Source organism: Pseudophryne corroboree, chromosome 8 (assembly GCF_028390025.1).
Source record: "Pseudophryne corroboree isolate aPseCor3 chromosome 8, aPseCor3.hap2, whole genome shotgun sequence".
In the NCBI taxonomy this organism is placed as follows: Eukaryota; Metazoa; Chordata; class Amphibia; order Anura; family Myobatrachidae; genus Pseudophryne; species Pseudophryne corroboree.
The window spans coordinates 194,019,053-194,035,933 of record NC_086451.1 but is presented as its reverse complement, the minus strand read 5'-3'; the positions used below and the strand labels follow the sequence as shown (position 1 = coordinate 194,035,933).

General features: G+C 46.8%; 1 protein-coding gene across 4 annotated transcripts in view; it reads right to left on the bottom strand.

Moving 5' to 3' along the window:
* Positions 1-16,881, bottom strand: part of NHSL2 (NHS like 2) — a 738,014-nt gene that overhangs the window by 311,902 nt on the left and 409,231 nt on the right. For all 4 annotated transcript variants that reach the window (XM_063937040.1, XM_063937037.1, XM_063937039.1 and 1 more), the window contains one exon: positions 8,064-8,215. In XM_063937040.1, the coding sequence (XP_063793110.1) occupies positions 8,064-8,215 (152 nt within the window). The remainder of the gene's footprint in view (positions 1-8,063; positions 8,216-16,881) is intronic.

Sequence of the window (16,881 nt, the reverse complement as noted above, 5' to 3'; positions counted from 1 at the left end):
CTGAGCCTCGGCTGAGGCCGTCTTGTCAGGGTCATGATACAACATGCCCAGTGCCGTAAAAAAAGCATCAACACTTTTAAGCGACGGACAGTCAGGCTGCAACCCATATGCCCAGACCTGTGGGTCTCCTTGTAGCAAGGAAATCACTATGCCCACCCGCTGAATCTCCGACCCAGAAGACTGAGGCCTAAGCCGGAAATATAGCTTGCAGCTCTCCTTGAACAAAAGAACTGCGAGCGATCTCCAGAAAAACGATCCGGGAGATTAACTTTCGGCTCCTTAACCCCTGAAGGCACTGCTGCTGCGGGAGCTCCGCCAGCGGCCTGCGAGGTGTGCATTTTAATGGACAAATCATTAAATTGTCGAGTCAGGACCTGCACCTGATCGACCACCTGTTGCAAAGTATTTTGAGGGGTATGCTCCATGTTCCCACAAAATTTCAACAGGAGTATTAGGCTGCTGAATATGTTATGCACACCAGTGCCAGCAGGAATGTACTGGTGTCTGAATGGAGAGGGATGCAAAATAAATGAACTCACAGACAGACTGGGGAATATGACATTACATACATAGAAGGTGATAGGGTAACAAAATAAACACAAGGTGAACAGAGAAGCCCAAAGGCTAAGAAACTGTGTGTCTCCCTAGTATTAGGAATGCTCAGATGGAAAGAAGAGAGATGTTGTGATTTAATACGTAGAGAACCCGAAATGCTGTTGCTAAGGGCAACAGCAAAACCCTAAAGGGTTACCAACGGGTGTGGCAGTAAACTCCTTGGTCAGAGATGGAATAATAGACACAAGGAGAGTCTCCACAATCCTAGTCTTCACTTGCAGTGCACTGGTTCAGCTTACTGCCACTAAACTGACACCTGAACACCTTGCACAGTGAGAAAGGATTTTGGCAGGCAAGTCTGAGAATACAGCCGCAAACTTGCTAGGTTCACAGAGTAGCAAAAGAACCCCAGCAGGTTAAACGACTGACTCCAGTCTTACTGCTAGGTCTGGATTGGCAGAGTGTAATACCAAATCCCAAGGCCTATTTGCAGTAAGCACCAAACAAATACAAAGTTTACACAGTACTAGCTAGCTTTCAGGAACTGACTAACCAACAAAGATTCAGCAGCATCTGCCTAACCTGAGAAGAGGGTTTATATAGCAGGTGCTGTCCACGCCCCACTCAGACCTCACAGACTGTGAGCACAAAAACCAGCACCGGATCCCCTGCCGTGCACAGAGCCTGTAACCACTGCACAGCAAAAGACCCGAACCGGAGTATCAGCTACGCTCAGGTTACTCCGCTGGCACTTGTCTCCCGGTTGCCATGACGACGTGGCAGCACAGAGCAGGAGACGCTAACAGTTTCTCCTCAGCTTTTATGAGGTCATTTTTTATACTGGCGGGGGTAGGACTGTGCCTCAGCAACTAATGCCCCTTATTTATGCCAGTTTCCATAGGTTTCATGCTGCCCAGGGCGACCCCCCCCTGCGCTCTGTACCCAGCAGTGCCTGCGTATGTGTGGGCAACATGACGCGCTGCACTACTGCCAGCCGCGCGGTACCTTTAGCCGTCACTTTCTTGATTGAAGATCTGTCTTCTAACACTCACCTGTCTTCTGACTTCTGGCTCAGTGAGGGGGGTGACGGCGTGCTGTGGGAGGGAGCATCTAGGCACGGCTAGCGTTCAGTTCCCTTCAGGAGGTAATGGTGTCCTGTCAGCCAGAAGCAGAGCCATGAAACTCTTTAGGAAGTTGGTTCCTACTTCTGCCCCCTCAGTCCCATGAAGCAGGGAGACTGTTGCCAGCAGTTCTCCCTGAAAATAAAAAACCTAACATAAGTCTTTTCAGAGAAACTCAGTAGAGCTCCTCTGGAGTGCATCCAGTCTGCCTGGGCACATTTCTAAAACTGAGTTCTGGAGGAGGGGCATAGAGGGAGGAGCCAGTTCACACCCTTGAAAAGTTTTAAAGTATACCCCATGGTACTGAAGTGGACCCCAGCATCCTCTAGGACGTATGAGAAATGTGTTTAGTGTATCCGGCCAGAGGGCAAAGCATTTTTGAATATAGAAGAAGAATAAATATTAATGTGCAGACTGTGCAGTGTAGTGGAAATCTGGTACGAAAGTGTAATAAGAAGGTGGCTCAGGAATTTGGCAAGCTTGCCAATTGAGATGAGTATTCAGTCAGCACTTGACGATTTGGAGTCAAGGGGGAAGTATTGTGCGAAGGAGGATATTCCACAGATGTATGTCAGAGTAGCTTTGAAAATGGGTTTATATTTTCATAGAAGTATTTTATAAAGTACAGACAACAAATGTAGCGACTGACACAGGGGACTAGCAGTAGAAGAACTTTATGCTAGGAAAATTTGCATTCAAAGTTCAGTGTAGGGGTGAAAGACTGGTTAGAGAAAGACCAGGATGGAAGGAATTTCAATAGTCAGCAGAGAATGTTATGAATCTGGAAATGATTCTTACATGACTGTTTAAAAAGTAAAAACCAAAAGGAAATGTACACAGCATTGAGAGAGTTAAGGAAAAGGTGGGGGCCGCACCTGTGAGGGGGTTATATCTGCCCCTCTCACCCACACTGTGTTGTTCATTTCTGAGGGAAGCAGCAAGGAGCTGGGAATGCACGGGTGTGGTATGGCTGACCGATGGTCAGGAGACCAGTGGGCAGCCTACCCCCGGGCAGCATACCGACGCCGGGATCCCGGCAGGGTGGGGCGAGTGCAGCAAGCCCCTTACAGGTCACTATGAGTTCTGTTCCCACTCTATGGGTGTCGTGGACACCCACAAGTGGAAATAGTCTCTGTTGGTCGGCATGCCGACCATCGGGATAGTGAGGGGGCGGGATGCTGGGGGAGGTCATGTGACCGTCGATTTCCTGATCACCGGTCACATGAATACCACCCGTAATGCACCACATCTCTTACATTGTAAAATCCCTCCACGCAGAAGGCCTACCTGCTGTTGAGTGAGCTAGGTTTCTGAAGTTATCCTCCACTTTAAATTGTATCCTAATCGGTGTGTACTTTTAAATATTTCTCATAATCTTTGTAACTTTTTTTTGTAACTAAAAACTCTGAAGATATTCTTGAAATTAAACATCTGACCGGCGACCTGTTGTTGCTGGAGCTCTTTCCCATCATGGTGGCCTTAGAGGTTTGGGGGGAGCGACTGCGCAATCGCAGTATTCTCTTCCGCTGCGATAACTTGGGGGTCGTGCACGCGGTTAACAACCAAAGGGCTAAGGCCCTGTGGGTCCTCTGAGTGTTGTCACAGCTCGTGCTAACCTGTTTGCGCTGCAATATTCTGTTTCGGGCGCAACACGTCCCCGGGGTAGATAATGGGATCGCCGACACATTGTCCAGGGGGCAGTGGGATAGGTTCCGTTTGTTGGCCCCGGAGGCTGATTCGGTAGGTTTGCCCTGCCCTTCTTATGTTTGGCAGGTCATCATGGCGGATTGGAAGGGCTAGCAGAGCTGTCTTTGGCTCCGTCCACTCTCGCTGGATACCGTCGGGCCTGGAAGGAGTGGGAAGACTTTTCCCATGACCAAGGGCCTAGAGGTTAGAGCAGTCAGAGCTTGTTTCTAGACTTCGTTTGGCAACTCTTCGTAACAGGGAGATCGAGGGCCGTGGTGTCTTGGTACCTTGCCGGGATATCCTTTTATTCTAAATTGAAGGGTATGCCGGATTTTACAAAGGGTTTCCTGCTGGCAAAGGCGCTTAGAGGTTGGGCGCATTCGGCTCCGGTGCCTCCCGATGGCCGACTCCCTATTGATACGTCCCTGCTTTCTTCCCTCTTAGGGGCGGTGGCGGGGGTGGCGGACTACCGTTTTGAAACGCTCCTGTTTCAGCTGGCCTTTTCCATGGCATTCCATGGTGCATTCAGGGTTTCTGAGCTGGTTGCGGCTTCTAAGAAAACCGAGGCCTTTATGCGGCGCGCGGATGTTATTGTGGGTGGAGGGTCCGTGCTGTGCAGGCTGCGCCGCTCCAAAACTGATCAGATCATTGGCTCACTTTGACACCATCGGGTGGTGGGGACTGTTGTCCGGTGGCATTGGCTGGTCGGTATGCGGAGGTCAGGCCCTCGTCTGAGGGGTCTTGGCTCCTGCATTACGACGGGTCGCCATTGACGAAGTACCAATTTACATGGATGATGCGGTGCTGCCTGTCCAGTTTGGGCCTCTCGCCTAGGGACTTTGGTTCCCATTCCTTTATAATCGGGGCCGCCACTTCCACAGCATCTGCAGGGCGCGCTGTGGACGAAATTAAGGCTTTGGGCCGCTGGAAGTCGGCGGCTTATAAGCATTACATTCGGCCCGTTGTTGCGTAAGCGAGTTTGTTCTACTAACATGTTGTTTGTGTTACTGCATTGTGTGTTTCAGTTCAGTGTGTTCGTGCTGTATTGTTTGTCTCCCCTGTCCTCCCTACTCGGATGGCTAGCTACTCGCCACTGCTGGCAGTGGGGGTCTGGAGTGCTTCGCGATTTTTTGCCTGAACTGACAAACTGATTTGGCTTAATTTATTCAATTCGGCTAATTGGCATCTAATTACAAATTCCTCAGCAGGTTTTTACGTTTCACCTCCAGCCGAGTTATTCTGTGTTCCCCCCAACCCCCCCCCCCCCCTCCCAGCTCTAACCTCCCCCCCCCTTTTTGTTATTTTGTTTTTTTCCTTTTGTTTCTTTCTGTTGCTTTGATTGGCCTGAAGCTAGTTCAAGAGGAAAGTTATAGTCCTCTATTCAAATTTTTCTTTTTGGCAGATCCTCGTTCTGATAGTTGGTTCCTGTTCTGGGCTGGGTTTGGTTTTATCTCCCATATTCACATTTGTTTATCTGTTTTTTCCCTTTTAGGTTGGCGTGTGTGATGTGTGGGTGATTGGCCATTCCTATGTTTATTGGGCAGCCAATTTTTTGGCTACGGAAGGGACTCCTTGCTTTGTGGGTTCGGATGATGTGCGGTGGATAGGTGTGCGTGGTATGCTTTGGCATGACCTGAAAGCAAAGCTTATGGAGCAGGTTCGGCGGTTTGGCATCCCCAAACTGTTGGTGATTCACTTAGGAGGGAACGACCTAGGTAGGAGGAAGGCAGTGAATCTTCGATTGGCCATTATTCAGGATCTGCAAGTGATTTCGGGCGCTTGGCCAGGCTGTAGGCTTATGGTGCCGCGGTTGTGTTGGCGTGGAGTGGTGGATTGTCGGGCGATCGATGTGGCTCGCCGGAAGGTGTATGTCGCGGTGGTTAAGTTTGTGGTGGCCCATGGCGGTGCTGTGGTTTGGCATCAGCGGATCAAGTTTCGGTACTTCTACTTGTTTAGACCTGATGGTGTGCACTTGACAGAACAGGGACTATCTATGTTTTTGGAGGATCTGTTTTCGGTGGTTGGTTCGGTAGGTTAGGGGTATGGTGGCGGTGCGTAGTTTCTGTGGAACAGAACTTCGCTGTTGGCGGGAAAGAACGGCAAGTTAACATTTGTTGTATTAGAGAGTGGATTGGAGGTCGTTTGGTTGTTGATTTTTAGGTGCGCTCTCCTTCGCTGACTGGTTTTACATCTGCTGGACCGCCTTCACGGGTGGCAGCCTCATCACCTTCACGGGTGGGTAGTCAGGATGGAGGTTGAGCGGATACCTATTTGTTTGTTGGAAGGTTTACGTCAGTTCTTTTTTATAAGATAGTTATCTATGGGATAGGGTTGTTTAGCCGTTCTTTCTGGCCACCATACTTTAGTTTAATTATTCACAGTTAATGGTTCACTTAAATAAATAGCTAACAATTTCTGCCAAATTCAAGTCTCTGTGTCTTTATTTATTATAATTAAGTGTTAAGATGTTATAGTTTATGTTACGGACAATCCTCAGACTATATGAGTTTTAGGAGAACGAATTGACAGAATAGGAGAGGAGTGGGTTAAACCTCAGCTAGTCTGGGGGCAGGACGGTAAGGCATTATGGGAGTTTTATTGTTAGCCAATAGGAATGAATGTTGGGGGTAGGTGGAATGGGTTCTTAAGCCTGAGAAAGGGGCTGGGTCAGCCTCTTCTGCTTTTGTCGTCCCACCCTCCCTTCCTACTGGTGGTGTTTGCTTTATGTTGTTGCGTTGGCTATTTTCGTGCTGTGGGTTGTCACGGTTTGGGTGTGGCGGGAAAGAACGGCAAGTTAACATTTGTTGTATTAAAGAGTGGATTGGAGGTCGTTTGGTTGTTGATTTTTAGGTGCGTTCTCCTTCGCTGACTGGTTTTACATCTGCTGGACCGCCTTCACGGGTGGCAGCCTCATCACCTTCACAGGTGGGTAGTCAGGATGGAGGTTGGGCGGATACCTATTTGTTTGTTGGAAGGTTTACGTCAGTTCTTTTTTATAAGATAGTTATCTATGGGATAGGGTTGTTTAGCCGATCTTTCTGGCCACCATACTTTAGTTTAATTATTCACAGTTAATGGTTCACTTAAATAAATAGCTAACAATTTCTGCCAAATTCAAGTCTCTGTGTCTTTATTTATTATAATTAAGTGTTAAGATGTTATAGTTTATGTTACGGACAATCCTCAGACTATATGAGGTTTAAAGCAAAAAAGTGAATTAGTATCTAATGTTTACACTCTTTTGTGGATATTTAAGTGACAGTACTGATAAATGAGGAAAGTGTAGGGCGTCCAGGTGGTGCCGGCAGTAGATGAAATGAACCGCAGCTTTAGATGTTAGTTAGTGAGACGTCTCTCCCTAACTGTCCCTACCTGCTTTTCAGCAGTACTCCGGCTGGTAGCCTCCGTTCTGTGTCCTCCGTGTTGTAGACCGCTGCTACCCGGTGCTGTATGATATCGCTGCCCGATGAGTGAAGCTGGCGTGTCCGTCCTCATGCCGTAAAGTAATAAGCACGCGCCAACGCGTTTCTGGCCGTAGCTCAGAAAATGATGAATATTAAGCCCACTCCGCTATCCACCCCTCCCCTGTGTATTAGACACCCCCTACCACCCTGGAAGTCATGTACCAGGGCCCCTTCATTCAGCACAATGCCCCCTTCTACAGTTTAGTGTTCTCCTTCCCGCCCCATCAGTGTAGTGAAGGAGTAATTAGCAGGAATTATTTCTCCAGGTCCTACATGCTGAGCGAAAGATAGAACACTCCCTACTGCCCGCGAGACATCAAAGCTGCTGCTGATGGCACCCCCCACCCCTACCGCTGATGTGTGGTAGGGGCCCCAGTGCATTGCTGTGTCCAGGGGCCTACACTGCTGTTAAGACGGCTCTGGCTGGGGGAGGTGATGGAGATGCAGTAGGAGATGTTTGACTGACATCTAACACAGTCAGTGTCTCTGCTGCAGCCCTTGAAGTCTTAATTTTTCTTTGAAAAGCTTCTTCTCAGGGCTGCTGGAGCAGCCCCCCTGTTGTATGCCTGCTTACTGCATTCCACCAACTACAAAACTGAGCTCCTGTGCACAGAGGTGGGGTTAAGAGGAGGCGGCGCTAGGCATTCTGGAAAGAAGGTCAAAGCTTTGAGCCTGTTGGTGCCTCGGATCAAGATCCTACTCTACACCCCAATGTCTTTCCCTGTGGAGCCCAGTGTACCCCGCAGTAGATAGATAGATAGATAGATAGATAGATAGATAGACAGATAGACAGACAGACAGACAGACAGACAGACACCACTTTACGGCCTTCGACAGTTCAACGAAACCTGCCAGTTGCCCTACAGATGAAATAATTGGCAACTTGCCCCTGCTTTAGGCTGTTAAATCATTGATCTCAGTCAAGTATAATAGAACCTGATTCATGTTTGTAAGGGGAGCAAATACAATTATATTTTTTCTGTGCACGGTAAATACTAGCTGCTTTTGCATGTAGCCCACAAATGTTAGGCAGCTTTATTTTTATACTGCAATTTAGATTTCAGTTTGAACACACCCCATCCAAATCTAACGCTCTCTGCACATGTTACATCTGCCCCGCCTGCTGTCCAACAAACATGAATCAGGCCCAGTACGATTAGAACTCATTATTAGATATGTTCCATATAGAATTGGATTACTGGTTATGTATATCTTTGGAATAATTATGGGAACTCACCAGGTAGACAAATTCAAGGCGCTTGGGGGTACTTCTTGTGGGAGTTTCTGGAGTAAGCGTTGCAGATTGTGAAAGAGCAGAATAGCGAAATGTCTGTCCTGTGACTTTAGTATCTAAATAACGATCTTCAAATTCCTCTGCAAAACAGTCAGCTGTAAATGAAGAAAGAGATATGTATTTAACACATTTCTGGTGGAGGAAAACTAATATTAATACAGATGCTCCTCACGTCACAACCTACCTCACTCAGACTTACAACCAGCTCTCCGGCCAGCTGGTACATCATTTTTATAATTTTCTGCTCTGTATCTTTAGGAAATGTTATGTTCTGCAATACTGTACACTATGTAATAGTTATGAAAAGTGCCTGTACTAAGTATGTGGCTCCTCACTTAGCGACCAATTTGTTTAGCAACCTAGTCGTAAGAACAGAACTCAGTCATTAAGTAAGAAGCATTTGTACTGTATATTTTAAATATACTGTACATATATTTATTTGTGAAATTCAAATAGAAATTACATATACTGCACTATGGAGGTCATTCAGATCTAATCGCTGGGCTGCGTTTTTTGCTGTAAGATAGTCGCCGTCTACAGGGGGAGTGTATTTTCACTGTGCAAGTATGCGTTCCTATGTGTTAGCAGAGCTGCTAAAAATCAGTTTGTGCAGTCTCTGCGTAGCCCAGGACTTACTCTTCCAGTTCGATTGAATCTTGCTGATCGGATCCGGAGCTGACGTCAGACACCCTCCCTGAAAGCGGTTTGGACACGACTGCGTTGTTCCGGACACTCCCTGTAAACGGTCAGTTGCCACCCAAAAACGGCCTTTTCCTGTCAATCACCTTGTGAACGCCTGTGCGAATGGAATTTTCGCACCATCCCGTTGCTGACCGGCGATGCCCATTGTAGCTGTCCGACGCGTGTGTGCATTGTGGCTCAGATGCATGCGCTGTTAATACCTGATCGCCCGCTGTGCGAAAACGTACAGCAGCAATTATATCTGAATGACCCCCTATGTCATTTTTTATTCTGCCAATATGCATTGATGATGCCCCATATTATAAATGCTGCAATGCTTTTAAAGAAAGATTGTATAGAAAGTAGCGATCCCACATAAAAAGTTAGTACCCCTTAAGTATGTGCCTCATTATTCTTATTTGTTCTACAAATGATTATTTCCTTTTCAAAATTTCTCTGGGAGGGAGTCCAGTAAGGCTCCCAATAACACACAGGGAGATAAAACTAAATGCAAGTCGAAATATCACACGGGGCCTGTTTCTGATGCAGTGGTGATGTGGAGTGATTGGGCAGTGGAGCAATGCTTTCATCTGCACATGTGTCTAAGTTGCATGATTCATGCGCCTGATTTTGGCCCTAATTCAGATCTGATCGCAGCAGCAAATTTGTTAGCGAATGGGCAAAACCATGTGCACTGCAGGGGAGGCAGCTATAACATGTGCACAGAGAGTTAAGGGCCCTACACACTTAAAGATATAAGTGAATAAATCATTCATATTGTTCAGTGTGTAGGCACCAACGATGAACAATGTGTGGCCCCGCGTTTGTTCATCATTGGTGCCGGGTCGCTTATGCAAGCAGGCCAATATGGATAATCTCGTCCATATTAGCATGCACTGCTATGGAGTCGGGTGACGGGGGGAGTGAAGGGGCGGAGCAAAGAAACCCCCGTCACCTCCCGTCACCCCCTCCCCCCCCCCCCGCCGACAGGTCGCCCGTCGGCCATATCTGCTGTTGGGCAGCTCGGCGGCGGGTCATTGAATGTGTAGGGGGCATTAGATTTGGGTTAGATTTCAGTTTGAACACACCCCACCCAAATCTAACTCTCTCTGCCTTCCCTGCAGTGCACATGGTTTTGTCCATTAGCTCCCAAATTTGCTGGTGCGATCAGATCTGAATTAGGCCCTTTGTTTGTTTTGTACAAAGTTGCAAAACAAATTTAGACTAACAGTAGCAGAAATGTAAGAAGTGTACCTGGACGTGACCGGGAGGTAAAAGGGGATGCCTACATAGGCGCACAGAGATGTTGCAGCTTATGGATATGTCACGGAGGTGTCGCTGAAAGCGGTTACATATATGGTGAAACGGCACCTGCCTTATGACTTGTACAAGTTTTGATGGTGCGACCATCATTAATGCAGCATCTATAGGCGCTGCAAGTGTGCATCTAATCCTTGCACATTGTGACGCACGGATGTAAACCAGGGAAGGACTATTAGCATAAAATCACTGACGCAACTGCAGCAAAAGATGCAAGGTTGGCTGTGAATACTTCCAACTCAGCATCGGGCCCATAATGTGCAGTTGTGTAGTTTGAGGGTAATTACATGAAGGAAAACCTGCTTGTTTTTTGCTCACATCCCATAAAGATCCATCGGAACTTTGAGACTGATTCAATCTCAACACAGGCGTGCCTTGTGAAGGTAGAGTGGGAGAAGGAGGGTGGAGCACTGTACAGTGCAGACAGAGCTCAGAGGGTCATCTTAAAGCTCTAGACCAGAGGTTCTCAAACTCGGTCCTCAGGACCCCACACAGTGCATGTTTTGCAGGTAACCCAGCAGGTGCACAGGTGTATTAATTACTCACTGACACATTTTAAAAGGTCCACAGGTAGCGCTAATTATTTCACTTGCGATTCTGTGAGGAGACCTGCAAAACATGCACTGTGTGGGCCCCCGAGGACCGAGTTTGAGAACCTCTGCTCTAGACAGTACAAGGCATGGTTTTGCCTTGTGATTGCCCCTTTAAAAAAAGTATGAATTCGGCCGGCATCCCGCACTGCACTTGGCCTTATATCTCAATTGACTGTAGCTACAGGAGGCTATTTTATTATTTTATTATTTTTGTGAACTTATTCATGTTGGATATAACATGTTTTTACATAAAATGAATACTATACATATGGTTTCATAAAATAAATTGGGATAATTTTGATACAGCAGTTATCAATTTTTTATTACCCTATTGGAGCGCTATGCAATTTCTTCACTTTGGGTTGGCCACCTTAACACAGCTGCCAAATATTGGTACAGGTCGAGTTTCCCATATCCAAAATGCTTGGGACCAGAAATATTTTGGATATTATATTTTTTTCGTATTTTGGAATAATTGCATTACTGAGATGTCATGGGGATGGGACCTAAGTCTAAGCACAGAATGCATTTATGTTTTATTTACACCTTATACACACAGCCTGAAGGTAACTTTAGCCAATACTTTTAATAACTTTGTGCATTAAACAAAGTGTGTGTACATTCACACAATTCATTTATGTTTTATATACACCTTATACACACAGCCTGAAGGTCATTTAATACAATGTTTTAATAACTTTGTGTATTAAACAAAGTTTGTGTATATGGAGCCATCAGTTTCACTATCTCACTCTCACTCAAAAAATTCTGTATTTCGGAATATTTGGATATGGGATACTCAACCTGTAATTGAAAATATCTGTCTTTCAGCACCTGGGACACACTGTTGTTTCTTTTTTATGTATATTGTCACTGGCGGCAGGATTCACAGGGTCCCCCAAGGATCTAAGTTGTATACATACATGTACCACTGTATCGCTCAAGCACAGTGACAATATGGTGTTGCGCCTGCGCAGACAAAGTATTGGTGGCCATTGTGGTTAGGTATGGACAAATGCTTCAAGTGTGCGACATGATGGAGGGAGGCGAAATAGCGCACCCCATATTCTAACTAGAGATGTGCGGCTGGCACTTTTCGTGTTTTGTGTTTTGGTTCTAATTCCACTTTTGTGTTTTGGTTTTGGCTTGGATTTGCCAAAACCACCCTTTTGTGTTTTGATTTTTGATCTGGATTATTTTTGGGGAAAAAAACATAAAAACAGATAAAATCACAGAATTTTGGGGTAATTTTGCTCCTACGGAATTATTAACCACAATAACATTCATTTCCACTCATTTCCACTCTATTCTGAACACCTCACACCTCACAATATTGTTTTTAGGCTTAAAAGTTGCACCTAGGTGGCTGTATAACCAAGCTAAGTGACACAAGTGTGCGGCACAAACACCTGGCCCATTTAGGAGTGGCACTGCAGTTGCAGATAAGATGGCACTATTCAAAAACTAGTCCCCAAACAGCACATGATGCAAAGAAGAAAAAGAGGTGCACCGAGTCTGCTGTATGACTAAACCAAGCGACACAAGTGTGCGGCACAAATGCCTGGCCCATCTAGGAGTGGCACTGCAGTGTCAGACAGGATGGCACTTTTCAAAAACTAGGCCCCAAGCAACACCTCAAGCAAAGATGTAGAAGAGGTGCAATGAGGTGCTAAGCGACACAACCACCTGGCCCATCTAGTAGTGTCACGCAGTGGCTGAATGTCGAGAGTGGGCCACAATTGTTTGGTCTACTGGCAGCATCTCCAGTACGCCCCTGTCATTTTTTTAAAATTCTGCAATTGGTGGCAGTACCCCAGGACTAATACAGCAGTACCCCTGGACTCATATGGCAGTGTCAGATAGGAATGCACTTATCAAAAACTAGGCCCCAAACAGCACCTCATGCAAAGATGTTGAAGAGGTGCAATGACTAAGCCAAGTGACACAAACAATTCCCACTGGAATTATACGTCCAAATCACTGGAATTAAATGGCAAAATCACTGTAATTATACTGCAAAATCACTGGAATTATACGTCCAAATCACTGGAATTACACGTTCAAATTACTGGAATTAAATGGCAAAATCACTGGCATTAAATGGCAAACTCACTGGAATTATACTGCAAAATCACTGGAATTATACTGCAAAATCATTGTAATTATACGTCCAAATCACTGGAATTAAATGGCAGTACCACTGGACATATACGGAAGTGTCGGATAGGATGGCACTTTAAAAAAAATAGTCCCCAAACAGCACATCATGCCAAGAAGTATAAGAGGGCAATGAGGTAGCTGTATGACTAAGCTAAGCGACAAAAGTGTGTGGCACAAACACCTGGCCCATCTAGGGTTGGCACTACAGTCCCACTGCACTAATGGTGGATACCGGACGCACATCTAACACCAGCATAGTTGTTATGGCCTCAGTAATTGGCTTTGCAACAGAGTATATATATTTATATATATATATATATATACGGCAGTATCACTGGACTGCACTTATACGCCAGTACCACTGTAATTATACGGCAGGATCACTGGACTTATACGGCAGGATCACTGGATTTATACGGCAGGATCACTGTAATTATACGCCAGTACCCCTGTAATTATATAGCAGGATTACTGGAATTATACGGCAGGATCACTGGAATTAAATGGCAAAATCACTGGAAATATACCACTGGACATATACGGAAGTGTCAGACAGGATGGCACTTTAAAAAAATAGTCCCCAAACAGCACATGATGCAAAGAAGAAAAAAAGGTGCACCAAGGTTGCTGTATGACTAAGCTAAGCGACACAACCACCTGGCCTATCTAGTAGTGTCACGCAGTGGCTGAATGTCGAGAGTGGGCCACAATTGTTTGGTCTACTGACAGCATCTCCAGCACGCCCCTGTCATTTTTTTAAAATTCTGCAATTGGTGGCAGTACCCCAGGACTAATACAGCAGTACCCCTGGATTCATATGGCAGTGTCAGATAGGATGGCACTTTTCAAAAACTAGGCCCCAAACAGCACCTCATGCAAAGATGTTGAAGAGGTGCAATGACTAAGCCAAGTGACACAAACAATTACCACTGGAATTATACGACCAAATCACTGGAATTAAATGTCAAAATCACTGGAATTAAATGGCAAAATCACTAGAATTATCAAAGACAGCCGGGCTAGGTCCTGGTAGACACAGGGGCCCTGAACGAGGAGGTCTGGGCGTTGTGGAAGTAGAAGTGGATGCTCTGACGATAGGCCTTGCAGGTCTGAGAACCAGTGCCGTCTGGGCCACGCCGAAGCTATGAGAAGCAGATTTCCTTTTTCTTGCTTGAACTTCCGAATTACCCTGGGCAGGAGTGACACCGGAGGGAACACGTACGGCAGCCGAAACCTCCACGGCACTGCCAGCGCATCCACGAATGATGCTTGAGGATCCCTTGTCCTTGCTCCGAAGACCGGAACCTTGTGATTGTGTCGAGACGCCATCAGATTTACATCTGGAAGACCCCACCTTTCCACGAGGAGTTGAAACACTTCTGGATGGAGGCCCCACTCGCCGGCATGCACGTCCTGACGACTGAGAAAGTCCGCTTCCCAATTCAGGACTCCCGGAATGAATATTGCCGATATTGCCGGTAGATGGCGTTCTGCCCAACGTAGAATCCGTGAGGCTTCCTTCATTGCCAAACGGCTTTGAGTGCCGCCTTGATGATTTATGTAAGCCACTGTGGTGGCGTTGTCCGACTGTACTTGAACAGGACGGTTCTGAATCAAATGCTGGGCTAGGTTCAACGCACTGAAGACCACCCGCAATTCCAGAATGTTGATCGAGAGGAGAGATTCCTCCTTGGTCCACCGACCTTGCAAGGAGTGCTGCTCCAGCACCGCGCCCCTACATCTTAGACTGGCATCTGTCGTCAACAGGACCCAGTTGTATATCCAGAAGGGACGGCCTCTGCACAATTGTCGGTCCTGGAGCCACCAGAGCAGCGACAGACGGACCTCCGGAATCAAAGAGATCATTTGAGACCTGATCCGGTGAGGCAGGCCATCCCACTTGGCTAGAATCAGCTTCTGGAGGGGGCGAGAATGGAATTGAGCATACTCCACCATGTCGAATGCTGATACCATGAGGCCCAGCACCTGCATTGCCGAATGTATCGACACTTGCGGACGAGAAAGGAAGCAACAAATCATGTCCTGAAGTTTCAGGACTTTCTTCTGAGACAAGAACAATCTCTGGCTGTGAGTGTCCAACAGTGCCTTGAGGTTGAGAATGGGCCGGGAGGACCGAGGCCCACCTCGTCATGCGGCAGGCTTATCAGTCTTGGCTGCTGGCTGACGGGCAGCCCAGGCTCTTTTGGGCTTCGGCTTACCAGGTTTGGAAGTGCGGGCCTGCTTATGGTACCCCTGACCTTTTGCTTTACCTGAAGGACGAAAGGGGCGAAAGGACGTGCCTTTGGCCTTCCACACAGAAGGAGCTGTATTAGGCAGACAGGCAGTTTTGGCAGTAGCCAAGTCAGCCACTATCTTATTTAAGTCCTCCCCAAACAGAATATCCCCCTTGAAAGGGAGTACCTCCAGGGTTTTTCTAGAGTCCAGATCCACAGACCAGGATCTCAGCCACAATATCCTGCGAGCCAGGACTGACGTAGTAGAGGCCTTGGCTGCTAGGATACCGGCATCAGAAGCCACCTCTTTAATATAGCGAGAAGCTGTGACAGTATATGACAAGCATTGTCTAGCATGGTCAGAGGAGATTTCAGCTTCTTACTCCAAGGCCCATGCTTCAATAGCCTCTGCCGCCCATGTAGCTGCAATAGTGGGCCTTTGTGCAGCACCCGTGAGGGTGTAAATCGCTTTTAGACAACCCTCGACACGTTTATCCGTAGGCTCTTTTAGAGACGTGATGGTAGTGACAGGTAGAGCTGAGGAAACCACCATCGTAGCCACATGTGAGTCTACTGGAGGAGGCGTTTCCCAATTCTTAGACAGCTCTGGCGCGAGGGGATAGCGAGCCAGCATCTTCTTTTGAGGCACAAACTTCGTACCCGGGCTTTGCCAGGGTTCCTGACGTATATCCACTAGGTGGTCACAGTGAGGTAAAACTTGTTTAATCACCTTCTGACGCTTGAACCTATCTGGTTTCTTAGGAGGAACGGATGGCTTGGGATCATCCGTAATCTGCAGAATTAACTTAATAGCCTCCAAAAGATCAGGAATATCCACATGTGAACTGCACTCTTTATCAGCCATATCTGAGTCAGAACCTGTGGGGTCAGTGTATGTGCTGTCTTCATCAGACGAGGTGTCAGTGACAGCAGTGGATTGTGAGGAGACAAGCGCTCGCTTAGAGGACCTCTTGGACTTAGGCGAGCGATGGTCAGACTTTTTAGTAGTCAGGGACTGGTTCAACTTCTTTAATTGAGCAGATAAATCGTCCGCCCACGACGGTTTAGCTGCAGGGACCACATACGGTTGTACCGGCATTGGGGGTCCCATAGGGGGTGTTAGTTTATGAACTAGCGTATGCAGAAGCGTGGAAAAAGCAGCCCACGGAGGGTCAGTATGTGCCTCCGTTGCCACAGTCCCACTGGGGGGGCAAAAAGCCCCCAGAACCAGAGCCCACAGCTGCTATATTCTCCCCATATGTGCCTGTGGCTTCAGCAACACCAGCAGTGTGTTCCGCCCCAGAACCGTTACCGTCAGAAGCAGACATGATATAACTTGCAGTATGAGGTAACACAGTACAATTATTAGCAGCACTATATCCCTAAACCCAAACCCCTGTGCAGTGTAGTCAGCACCAGCAGAGATAAAGGAGAGATATGGTGACTAAACCACAGAGAAAAATACGTAATACAGTATATCTTTGTGAAAATCCTATATTAAATAACACCTGACGCACCAAGCCCCCTCAGGTTATAGAATATAGGGATAGCAAGTTGAGTGAAAGACACTAGATGGACACCACTCAGCTATCAATGCACACACAAATAGTCACAGGTTGCACAATGCAGAGGTTATTACAGACAATAATACTGCACTGGACTAGCTTACACAGCTATATAACAATTGATATAACAGTACACAGTAAGAACTGGATGTATATCACAGGGTAATTGTACTATAAACCCCTGACTAAATTAGTGATGTGCACTGGA